Here is a 13,184-nt window from a genome sequence, read left to right on the forward strand (position 1 = left end):
CTCCTAAATGGCAGATAATTGAGCACTGAGACTGCAGGGGCATCATCTATACACCAAAACTGTTTCATTAAGATGAAGTTGTTTTGATAACTATAGTGTCCCTTTAAGTGGTTTATATCACTGTGCACGTTTCACTTTATTGTTGTTTTGCATGTATTAATGTTCGGAGAAGTGGGTATGATACTATTGGGCAGGGCCGGCGCTACCATAAGGCGGCACAAGCGGCCGCCTAAGGGCGCACCGGCCCGGGGGGCGCAATCCTCGGGTGACCGGCAGGAGGAGAGCACCCTGCATAGTGCTCGCCTCCTGCCGGTCATTGCGTGTAGAGTGGCTGAGCGGGCGGGCCGCGGTTTACCCGGTCTGACAGGAGATGCAACAAATTGCTTCCTGTCAGACCGGGACAGGAAATAGGATCCTCTACCGCGTACCGCCCGCTCAACCACGCTACATGGAGAGAGAAGGGGGCACAATGAAAGGTAGGAGGGGAGTGGAGTTAGGGTGGGGAGAAGAGTTACAGGAGGGGGGGGGGCACAATAAAAGTAACAGGGGTGGGGAGAAAAGTTGAAGGAGGGGGACACAATAAAAGTAACAGGGGTGGGGAGAAAAGTTGAAGGAGGGGGACACAATAAAAGTAACAGGAGTGGGGAGAAAAGTTGAAGGAGGGGGGACACAATAAAAGTAACAGGGGTGGGGAGAAAAGTTGAAGGAGGGGGACACAATAAAAGTAACAAGGGTGGGGAGAAGAGTTACAGGAGGGGGGACACAAAAGTTACAGGGGTGGGGAGAAGAGTTACAGGCGGGGGGGTACAAGAAGAGATACAGGAGGGGGGACAAGAAGAGTTACAGGAGGGGGGGACAAGAAGAGTTACAGGAGGGGGGGGACAAGAAGAGTTACAGGAGGGGGGGACAAGAAGAGTTACAGGAGGGGGGGACAAGAAGAGTTACAGGAGGGGAGGTGGGCAATAAGAATTACAGGAGAAAATGGGGGGGCAATAAGAGTTACAGGAGGGGAGGGCGGTACAATAAGAGTTACAAGAGGGAGGGGGGCAATAAAAGGTACAGGAGGGGATGGGGATAATAAAAGGTTCAGGGGAGGCAATAAAAGGTGGGGGACATTTAAAGGCACAGGAGGGGAGGTGGTACAATGAAAGGTATAGGGGAGGGGGACATTGAAAGACACAGGAATGCTGGGGGCACAAAGAAAGTCACAGAGGCTGAATGCACACGGGGGGCAAAGAGACACACAGAGGGGCTGAGGGAGGACACATAGACAGACAGAAGGGTTGTGGGGAGAAAGAGACGTACAAAGGGACTGTGGGGGAGAAAGAGCCACACAAAGGAGCTGGGGAGAAGAAAGAGACAGACAAAGGGGCTGGAGTAAGTAAAAAATACACAAATGGGTTGTAAGAGAAACACGAGGAGATAAAACACAGCAAAGCGGGTGTAAGACACATAAAGCAGAAAAGGGGAGTAAGATATTCGAATGATAGGATATAAAACACTGAAGGGGGTAAGAAATTCAAAAGGGAGGGGGGGTTACTTGACACACAGGTGAAGATGCATTTTTTGGGGGGGAGGAGGGGCGGCAAAACGCATCTTCGCCTGTGTAGTCAAAAATCCTTGCACCGGCCCTGTGCACCGGTCACTTATTAGTCCCTTTATGTATATTATTTCTATATTAACTTTATAATTTTGAATTCATTGGAAAACATAGGCAACAACACAACAGAAAATAAAACTGCCAGAAGGATGGGGAGTCAGGGAAACATAAACAAAGCAAGCCACAGCATTTTGCCTGCATTGCCATAATATGCAAACACTCCTAACAGTGTGCATAGCTGTGACACAAAACCTTCTGCAAACAGATGGCATTGTGCAACACAGTTTCTATGCAGGAGTCTGTTAGCGTCTGTGCTGGCTGATAAATCCATAAGAGAGTCAGTAATCTCTGGGCAAGAGGTTAGGTCTCAAAACCCTCTTCAGGCCCTCCAGTCTTTTCACTACTCCCAGTGACATAAAAGAAGAGGTGTCAGGATGATCCATATGAAAGGAAAAGGAGAGTCTGTCACAAGTAGATCATCCATAATTATGAAAGAAATTTAACAAATAGTAAAAATGTATTCTTATCCTTAAAGGATAATTGAAGAATTGAGCAGTAGGACTTCAGGGGCATGATTCATACACCAAAACTGCTTCATTGAACTAAAGTTGTTTTGGTGACTATAGCGTCCCTTTAACTATCTTGGCTAATAATTTGTGTGCAGGCAAGTTATTCCACAAAAACATTTTATTGAAGAACATGGTACATAATGTATATTGCATATTTTGACAGACCCATCATCAATCACCGCATCATAAATCAGGTTTATATTTACATGTATTGCATCAAACGCTGAAAGAAAATGAGAAAGAGAAATCATTAATTTGAAAAAGAAGACACTTATGAACAAAGAAAAAAAATACAGTCACGCAAACACAAAACAACTAATATAAAAGCTATAAATATTACCTATTCATGAGCTCTAGTGTCCTATATGTAATATTTTTTCATTTCAGACTTTCAATTTCAGTTTCTAACATACTGAAAAGTAGGATGGCTAGATGAGGTATATAGCTTACCAGAGGGCAAATAATACTTAAAATTATTGTTTGCTTGCATAAAAGCAAGTGAATGATAATTTGCGAATGTGCATCCTACCAGATGCATTTGGTTTAGAATTTTAGTTACGTTGGCGTTTTGTAAATCTTCCGAATCCTATACTTTGTACAGGGATCTGACACACACAAAAAAAACTATTTTAATCTGAACACCAAAATAATTTGGATGATGCCTGTAGATTCTCTCTACCTGACTGAATCCTGATCACAACTGGCTTTAGTAAATATGAGAACTGCCATTGCAGTCGACATTCATTTTTTCAGATTTTTAGGCAAGATCCTGTGTTTAATAAATAGCCCCTTTAGTCTTATTAAATATTCTTCTCTTTCAGCTGTACTGTTTTTCTAAAAATACATTTGCCACATTTTCGAAAGTGAGAAACATTCAGTTCCTAACGGCTTCTGTAATAAGAGAAAAAGGAGGGTTGTACTCAATCATATAATTTAACACAGGGTGCACTGAGCATCGGTCAGCAAATCCCATACAATCTATACAAATGAAAAGAATCTCATGCACTCACTGTGATATCTTCAAGGCAGTTTTATTGGTAGAGCAACGTTTCGACCTGTAACCATGTCTTTATCAAGCTTGATGATAAAGACCTGGTTACAGGTCGAAACGTTGCTGATCCAATAAAACTGCCTTGAAGATATCACAGTGAGTGCCTGAGATACTTTTCATTTGCCTAACTGCTTCTGTGACAATAAAGTGCCCTTGTTTAAAACTGCCTGGTCCTGTCTGTATTTTGCTAGGCCAGGGTTAAAAACAAAGTTTATATATCTTACACCAGTGGTTCTTAACCCCTATTTTGGAAAACAAATTTGAGATGTAAATCTGGCCATATCAATTAGAGAAATATTAAGCTTAACATTGAGTAGTTAAGTGAGATTAAGCTAGCCTCTTAACCACCCCATTTTTCGGAGGACGGTTCCAATCTTTGTGTTCGTTTTGCTTTTGAAGACACCAGAGAACTGTCTCCAACAAGCATAGCGCAAGCCCATCGTTAGATACGCTCTCGCAATGGTCATGGCACTAGGACCCCACACAGATTGCTGAAACACAGAGCTCCCTGCAGGGTCTACCCTCAGTGGTCTGGCCTTAGATATTGGCAGGCAGCCTGGCATACCTTTAGACCAGGCTGAAATGCCAGTAATTCAGGCAGACCACCCATTTCACATGTCTGGCCCACACCCTTTTCCCCCTTCTGAGAAGCATGAGTTAAGAGGTATGGGTTAAGATAGACAGTGAATTAAATTATTACCTCTCATATGAGTTTGATCTTGGTAAACAGCAACAACAGGAACAAATCATTAACAGCCCAATTTGAACATACTGAACTAGCAGAATACCAAAAGCAAATAAGTAAAGATGCTGGTTGCATTGGCCTTCATATTTGGTGTACACACTGAAAACCCAAACACTTCCTGAAAAATATAAGTGATATATAATGAGTTATAAACCAAACATGAATGCCTTAAATACTATTAACCAGAAAGCTGGGAGTCCACAGCCAGGGCAGAGAGGTAAGGGCGAGAGAAGGGAAAAGAAAGAGAAGAGGAAAATAAAAAGTGTTTCAGGGAACAGTGAGGATTGTGCAGGTTTTGATCCAAGGGTTCCAGATATTATGAAAACTAATTACATCATATAGTTGTTATACAACCCTCATCGTGGTGTAGGTATTGCAGCCATGAAGTGATACAGTATAGACTTTTTCCAATGCTACATTACAAAATGGGAGATAATGGTCAGGAGTTTAGTGGCTTTGTCACCTCAAACTTATCTTTCTCCCTTGGTTTCCTCTTCTCTTCCTCTTCTGGAATCTGTTCTTCTTTTATTCATTTCTGATGTATTTCTCTTTAAAAACACAAGACAAAGTAGGGAGCTTACCTTAAGCTCCACCCTTTTGTCACAATTGTCAGGTGTAGACAAAATACTGTAGACAAAGTAGTCTCTCTTTGTTTTATGCTTTAAAGAGAAATAGATCAGAAATGAAGAGAAAAAAGAACATATTCTTAAAAAGGGAGAGAAGAGAAATCAATAGGAGAAAGCTTTGTTTGAGGTGACAAAGCCACTTTAAGTTGGGGGTCAAGTAAGTAATTAAAGAAACATTGCAAGCACCATAACCACTATAGGGCACTGTCGCAGCTATGGTGTCTGTAATACCCTAGCACCACTCCATTGTAAGTAGTCAAACCATTTGCTAAAGGCTTGATTTCTTATAGGTGCAGACTAATAGAAAGTATGAGAACAACATGCAAAGATTCAATATATCCAACAATTCCCAAGCAAAACTATTATCTATCTAAAAATATTATCTATCTTGATTATATTCAACCTTAGTTAAACACTGCTATACAGAGAAAATATGTGCTCATATACTTACAACTTCTGTAGATTGTCCATTATTTGTGCCTTTTTATACCTGTAACTTTTATCCCATACCCTTCCCCATTTTGTTTTCCAGAATATGGAATCATTGTACAACTGCAATAAAACATGGTTTCTATGGCTACTCTCATAGGCGTGCGCACGGGGTGTGCCGGGTTCCTGCACTTTTTTTGTGCAGGAACGCTGTTCCTGCAGGCACTCAGCGCCCCCCTTCCTCCCCTGTCATGGATGGGAGGGGGGGGGGGGGGGTGTAGCGGATTGGTACCGGGCTGTCCCACGACATGTATGAAAATAAGTGTATTTGGTCATATGGCTGGTTTAATGTGTATGTACATGTATAGAAAGCATGGTATCCGGGTATAATGACAGTTAAATGTATGTAAAGAATTGTATTCCTCTAGTTGTTCGGTAGAATCATTCAAATAAAACAAGGGAATGAAACTACCGAACAACCAGACCACCCAGGAATGAGTGTGCCTCCAATTACCGTTTGCAACAATGTTGCAAACAGGTAATTGGCAATCAGTGCAGTGTGGTCTTTGTCCTCTGGGTGGCCGCCATTCGGGAAACAAACACGTGGCGGCGGCCATCTTAAACTACCGAACAGCGGTGTTTTGCCGTCGAGTGTCTGGAACTAAAATCGGACACTTGACTAGGCAAACACCGCTGAGACCTCCATACTTCCAGAAATTCGTATGGAAACTACCGAATGACCCGCCGTTCGGTAGAAAGAGCCCCATTAACAAGGGAATTCATTCAAACCCTCTCCAGGCTCTATAACACAGGCAATTCGCCTGTTTTCATTCCCTTGTTTGTGACCGACCGCAGGGCCAAAATGCATGGAACTGTTTTCGGATACTTTACCCATGCGGTCGGTCAAATCTTTGGAACCCCATATCTCACGAACCATTCATCCGAATGGGCTAATTTTTAAGTATGTTGGTCCCCCAGAATAGAGCTATCTAGGGTACATCCAAAACTCGGGGAAAACTGTGTACACAATAAGGGGATTATGATGCTAGAGGAGGGGAGGAGATCTGTGGGAGGTTACTACTTAGAGATTGGATAATGTCTTAAGTGTTAGAACCTCCTCCCTTGCATGGGAGAGGGCTTTATAAGGAACTGTGGAATAAAGCTTGTCAGTCTACTCCTGAAACTGTGTGTCGTCCAGTTATTGGGATTGCGATGGGGATACTGCTGTATTACTTTACCTGCTGGAAACCTTGCCTATGGACTTAACATCACCTTGTTCCTGAGCCTCACTGGGATCTCTAGTGGAGAAAAGCTGTGCAAGATCGGCTCTCCGCTACATTGGTTGGCAGCGCTGGGATCCAAACTCACAGAGGAACAAGCGTAAATGGAGTACGGATGGAGATTGATTTTTCTGCGCTAAAACGCTCCACGCTAAAGGACCTCCTAGAGGCAAGGGGTATACAAGCCAGCAATAAGAAGAAAGCAGTACTTGTTACAGAACTCATGGCAGAGTACAGAATGGAGGGCGATTCAGTTCCGGCACAGAGGGAGCCGGGAGGAACACCACAAGGATCGGAATTCCAGAGGCAGGTTCAGTTCAGGCTATCCTTTTATGGGGAAAACCCCCCAACAGAAATTGTTACCAGGACAATGGCCGAGGTACAAGAATTCATCCTAAGGACACAGGCACCAGAACAAAGCTCTGCAATTAATGTGCCACAGGAAGGTAAGCCTAAAATACCATACCAGGCTTTTAAAACATATGTGGAGGCAGAGGAAGATATAGACGCTTTCCTGCAGGACTTTGAAAGACTGTGTGCACTGCATAAAATTAACGCAGAGGACTGGGTACCTATTTTGGCTGGAAGGTTAACCGGGAGGGCAGCAGAGGCATATCGGACTGTACCTAATGACGAAATAAGGAATTACAATAAAGTGAAAGAAATTATACTCGCCAGGTATGCTATAACACCCGAGGCATACCGGCGGAGGTTCCGGGATCTAAAGAAAACAGAGAAGGACTCGCACGCAGAGTGGGCATGCCGATTACAGAGGGCAGCGCTCGGGTGGGTGCAAGCTAGCAAGGCACGTTCTATGGAGGATGTAATACAAATGTTGCTGATGGAGCAGTTCTATGAGGGAGTAACCAATGAGGTCCAGGAATGGGTAAGGGACAGAAACCCTACTTCCCTTACCGAGGCGGCTAGGAAAGCGGATGACTACCTGGATGCACGCAGGTCACAAAAACCTGCAGCTCCAAAAGCAACCTTTAAAACATTCGGGGGAAACAACTACACCCCAGCTCCACCGAGACCACTACCACCGCCTCCACCACCCGCTGCACAGCCCCGGTTCCGACAACCCACCGCTGGCCCCTGTCATCACTGCCAGAAGTGGGGACATTATAAAAGGGAATGCCCACAGCTACGGGACCGTTCCACCTGGATTCGTCCAGGCCCACCTCCACCCAGGGCGGCCGCAGCCCACCACTACCAGGACCTAGTCACCACCCCATATGGTTCCGCAGTCCCCATTACTACTGTGGAACAATGGGAGGTACTGCACGAGGCAGATCCGGTCCAGGCCAATGTGGATAATCTACGGCACCATCGACAGACGGTATATCTGAATGGTACAGCAGTCCGGGGATTACGAGATTCGGGAGCCACCATCACTTTGGTACAGAGCCACCTGATTTCAGATCAGGCAAAACTGAACAAAACTGTTGCCGTCCGGGTAGCTGGGGGAGCAGTGTACCGGCTACCTACAGCAAGGGTACATTTACATTGGGGAGCGGGGGCAGGGGAAGTGGAGGTGGGGTTGATGCCACATTTACCGGCGGAGGTTTTATTGGGGAACGATCTGGGGAGGCTCACTTCTGCTTTTGAGCCCCAGTCACCCACCACAGGAGAGGTCAACCCTGTAGTCACCCGACAACAGGCCCGCACCCAGGACCACAACACACTGCCGGAGGTCCAGGTAAGCAACCCTACCCCCCCTCTAGAATGTGTCCCCTGGGCTCCACCTAATGAATTTGTAGCTGAAGTCGCAACAGACCCCACGCTTCAGGTGTATAGGGACAAGGTTGGCACGGGTTCCCCCGGGGCGGAGGGAGAGAAGTTTATCTGGGATAAACAACTTTTATACAGGGAAACAACCAAACAGATTACGGGGTTAGACCCGATAGCGAGGAGACAATTAGTGGTACCACAGCGGTACCGGGCTGAATTACTCCGGATAGCGCATGATATTCCGCTATCCGGACATCTAGGGGTTAGTCGCACCAGGTACAGACTAACCCAGAGTTTCTTCTGGCCAGGGATTAGCCAGGAAGTACGCAGATATTGCACGACTTGCGATACCTGCCAGAGAGTGGGAAAAAGGGGGGATCGCAGGAAGGCTAAACTTCACCCCTTACCCATAATAGAGGAACCTTTTAGCCGAATAGCGGTGGATCTGATAGGCCCCCTCAATAAAGTTAGCCCGTCAGGAAAACGGTATATTTTAACGGTCGTAGATTATGCCACCAGGTATCCAGAAGCAGTGGCTCTGACCAACATCCACGCTGAGACGGTCGCGGATGCCCTCATGCGGATATTCTCCCGGATGGGATTACCCAGGGAGATTATCTCGGATCAGGGTACCCAGTTTACCGCAGAATTCACCCAACACCTCTGGAGGATCTGTGGCATTAAGCCTATTATCAGCGCCCCTTACCACCCCCAGACGAACGGGCTCTGCGAACGATTCAATGGTACCTTGAAGCAGATGCTCCGAACCTTCGCAGAGACCCACAAGGACTGGGAACGATTCCTGCCGCACCTCCTATTTGCATACCGGGAGGTGCCGCAGGAATCCACAGGGTTCTCCCCGTTTGAATTATTGTTTGGAAGGAGGGTCCGAGGCCCATTGGATCTTATTAGAGAGCATTGGGAGGGAGACCGGAGCACAGATGGCACTCCCATCCTACCATATGTGTTGGCCTTTCGGGACCGCCTAGAAGCGTTGACCAAGACGGTACGGGAAAACCTTCAGGAGGCCCAGACCCGCCAGCGTACATGGTATGATCGGGGAGCCAGGGACCGTAGCTTTCAGGTCGGGCAGAAGGTACTAATTTTAAAACCTGTCCGACATGATAAGTTACAGGCCGCCTGGCAGGGCCCATATAAGGTGGTGGAGCAAAGATGCGATACCACCTATATTATCGGCCCCTGCACAGGGACTGGGGGGCGACGCATGCTCCATGTGAACATGCTGAAGCCCTACCACGAGCGTACTGAGGAGGTAACCGCCATCTGTGCCCCTAACACGGAAGAGTTTGACAGCTTACCCCTCCCCGATTTGCTGGGGGATGGGCAGCTGTCCGGAGATTTAGGGGAGGTTACGCTGGGAGATCGGCTGAGCCCACAGGAGCGGATCGAGGTACAGCAACTATTGGAAGAGAAACGCGACACGTTCTCTAATGTACCTGGATACACGCCTCTGGCAACTCACCGGGTCGAGACCCCAGGGCAACTACCCATGCGCCAGACGCCATACCGCATTCCAGAAGCGGTACGGGCAAACATGCGTAAGGAGATCGACGAAATGCTCCAACTGGGGGTGATTGAACCCTCAGACAGTCCTTGGGCATCTCCTGTAGTCCTCGTACCAAAGCGAGACGGTACGACCCGCTTCTGCGTGGACTATAGGAGATTGAACGAGAAGACTGTATCTGACGCCTATCCGATGCCCCGGATAGACGAGTTACTGGACAGAATGGCCAGGGGCCAATACCTCACCACTATTGACTTGTGTAAAGGGTATTGGCAAATCCCCCTGGCCCCAGACGCCATCCCGAAGTCGGCCTTTGTCACCCCATTTGGCTTGTACCAGTTTAAGGTCATGCCATTTGGGATGAAAAACGCCCCAGCCACCTTCCAAAGGATGGTGGATCGACTCCTAGATGGATTCCAGGACTATACATGTGCCTACCTGGACGATATTGCTATTTTTAGCAATACGTGGCAGGAACACTTAGCTCACATCGGAGCTGTACTAGATAGGATAAGGGAAGCAGGTCTGACCTTGAAGCCGGCCGAGTGTAGTATCGGCATGGCTGAGGTACAATACCTGGGACATAGAGTAGGGTGCGGTAAACAAAAACCCGAACCCGCCAAAGTAGAGGCTGTAGCCCAGTGGCCCACCCCTAGGACTAAGACCCAGGTTTTAGCGTTTCTAGGGACAGCAGGGTATTACCGGAAGTTTGTTCCCAATTATAGCGCCCTGGCCAAACCCCTCACTGACCTGACCCGTAAGAACCTTCCCCGCCAAGTAAACTGGACCCCGGAGTGTGAGCAGGCATTCCAACAATTGAAAAATGCACTGATAAATGCCCCTGTCTTGGCAGCTCCCAATCCAACTAAACGTTTTCTTGTTCACACAGACGCTTCTATGTTTGGATTGGGGGCAGTACTGAGTCAAGTCGGGGCCGATGGCGGGGAACATCCAGTGGCTTACATCAGTCGCAAACTGTTACCTCGAGAAGTAAGCTACGCCGCCATCGAAAAGGAATGCCTGGCTGTGGTGTGGGCCCTAAAGAAGCTACAACCCTATTTATATGGACAGCCCTTTTCCTTGCTCACGGATCACAACCCGTTAGTCTGGCTGAACCGGGTGGCTGGAGACAACGCCAGGCTGCTGCGCTGGAGTTTGGCGCTACAGCCTTTTGACTTTAATATCCAGTACCGGCCGGGTAAGCAGAATGGAAATGCTGACGGGTTGTCAAGACAAACTGACTTAGAGAAATGATCCGTGAGCCCCCGGACATCCCCAAGCCGATCCGTGTTGGATCAGACTGTGTATGCCGGCTTGTGGGCAAGGGGGAGCAGTGTAGCGGATTGGTACCGGGCTGTCCCACGACATGTATGAAAATAAGTGTATTTGGTCATATGGCTGGTTTAATGTGTATGTACATGTATAGAAAGCATGGTATCCGGGTATAATGACAGTTAAATGTATGTAAAGAATTGTATTCCTCTAGTTGTTCGGTAGAATCATTCAAATAAAACAAGGGAATGAAACTACCGAACAACCAGACCACCCAGGAATGAGTGTGCCTCCAATTACCGTTTGCAACAATGTTGCAAACAGGTAATTGGCAATCAGTGCAGTGTGGTCTTTGTCCTCTGGGTGGCCGCCATTCGGGAAACAAACACGTGGCGGCGGCCATCTTAAACTACCGAACAGCGGTGTTTTGCCGTCGAGTGTCTGGAACTAAAATCGGACACTTGACTAGGCAAACACCGCTGAGACCTCCATACTTCCAGAAATTCGTATGGAAACTACCGAATGACCCGCCGTTCGGTAGAAAGAGCCCCATAAACAAGGGAATTCATTCAAACCCTCTCCAGGCTCTATAACACAGGCAATTCGCCTGTTTTCATTCCCTTGTTTGTGACCGACCGCAGGGCCAAAATGCATGGAACTGTTTTCGGATACTTTACCCATGCGGTCGGTCAAATCTTTGGAACCCCATATCTCACGAACCATTCATCCGAATGGGCTAATTTTTAAGTATGTTGGTCCCCCAGAATAGAGCTATCTGGGGATGTTGGATTTGTGGATGTACCCCAAGTATTTAGGGTACATCCAAAACTCGGGGAAAACTGTGTACACAATAAGGGGATTATGATGCTAGAGGAGGGGAGGAGATCTGTGGGAGGTTACTACTTAGAGATTGGATAATGTCTTAAGTGTTAGAACCTCCTCCCTTGCATGGGAGAGGGCTTTATAAGGAACTGTGGAATAAAGCTTGTCAGTCTACTCCTGAAACTGTGTGTCGTCCAGTTATTGGGATTGCGATGGGGATACTGCTGTATTACTTTACCTGCTGGAAACCTTGCCTATGGACTTAACATCACCTTGTTCCTGAGCCTCACTGGGATCTCTAGTGGAGAAAAGCTGTGCAAGATCGGCTCTCCGCTACAGGGGGGGCAAGAGGTTATGGAACCCCCCCCCCCCCCCCGGTCGGCTCTCTCAATATCAGCCGCGGCGAGGGAGCTGTGAGCTCTCTGCTTCCTCTCGCCGCGCGCTGCTTGCTGATGCTGGGAGCCGGAATATGACGTCATATTCCGGCTCCCAGCTACAGCAGACAGCCCGCGCGGCGAGAGGGAGCAGAGAGCTCACAGCTCCCTCGCCGCAGCTGATATTGAGAGAGCCGCCCAACCCACTGGACCCCAGGGAGAAGTCCACGCCAGCACTCCAGGTAGGGAGGCTGGGTGGACATTTTTTTAATTAAAAAAATAATAATTTGTGTCTGTGTGAATGTGTGTGTGTCTGTGACTGTGTGTGTGTGTCTGTGACTGTGTTTGTGTGTGTGTGTGTGTCTGTGTGTGTGTGTCTGTTTGTGTGTGTGTATGTGTCTTTGACTGTGTATGTTTGTGTGTGTGTGTATATGTGTGTGTGAATGTGTGTGTGTGTGTGTGTGAATGTGTGTGTGTATGTGAATATGTGTGTGTCTGTGAATGTGTGTGTGTGTGTGTGTGTGTCTGTGAATGTGTGTGTGTGAGTGTATGTGTGTATCTGTGAATGTGTGTCAGTGTATGTGAATGTGTGTCTGTGAATGTATGAGTGTGTCTGTGAATGTGTGTGTCTATGAATGTATGAGTGTGTGTGTGTCTGTGAGTGTATGTGTGTGTGTTTGAGTATGCGTGTCAGTGTGTGTGTATATATATATATATATATATATATATATATATATATATACACACACACACACACACATATACATACACACACTGGAGTGTATATTATTTTTTTGGGGGGGTGGGAATCTTGGTTCCCACACTTTATTCCCCAGGACTTTATTCTCCCCTGTTGGCTCACGCAGAACCGTCACTGAGTGTCGGCTCTGCTCTAAGCCTCCATGGGCCGGCGGGGAGATCAAAGATCTACCTCACCGGCCCACAGCAGCATGAAGGGAGGCAGGAGAGGACCCGGGGAGCTCTAGACAGCAGCTCCGCCAGGTTCCTCTGGCGAGATCTGAGCGTTGCCGCGGCAACGCTCAGATCTCACGAGAGTTAACTCTAGCCCCGCAGGCTAGAGTTCACTCTCCACTGGACCACCAGGGATGGCACATGGCAGCAAGGATCCGCCCTCCCTACATAAGGTAAGAAGGGAGGGG

At 47.3% G+C, this 13,184-nt stretch overlaps 1 protein-coding gene across 1 annotated transcript in view; it reads right to left on the reverse strand.

Annotated features, from left to right (window-relative positions):
• Window positions 1-2,333: 2,333 nt before the first annotated feature.
• Window positions 2,334-13,184, reverse strand: part of LOC134578384 (transmembrane protein 272-like) — a 47,811-nt gene continuing 36,960 nt past the window's right edge. Inside the window, exons 5-6 of the mRNA XM_063437375.1 lie at window positions 3,921-4,083; window positions 2,334-2,392 (exon numbers count right to left, since the gene is read on the reverse strand). Coding sequence (XP_063293445.1) covers window positions 2,386-2,392; window positions 3,921-4,083 — 170 coding nt within the window. The 3' untranslated portion in view covers window positions 2,334-2,385. The remainder of the gene's footprint in view (window positions 2,393-3,920; window positions 4,084-13,184) is intronic.

The sequence above is a fragment of the Pelobates fuscus genome, chromosome 12, assembly GCF_036172605.1.
Source record: "Pelobates fuscus isolate aPelFus1 chromosome 12, aPelFus1.pri, whole genome shotgun sequence".
NCBI classification, from domain to species: Eukaryota; Metazoa; Chordata; class Amphibia; order Anura; family Pelobatidae; genus Pelobates; species Pelobates fuscus.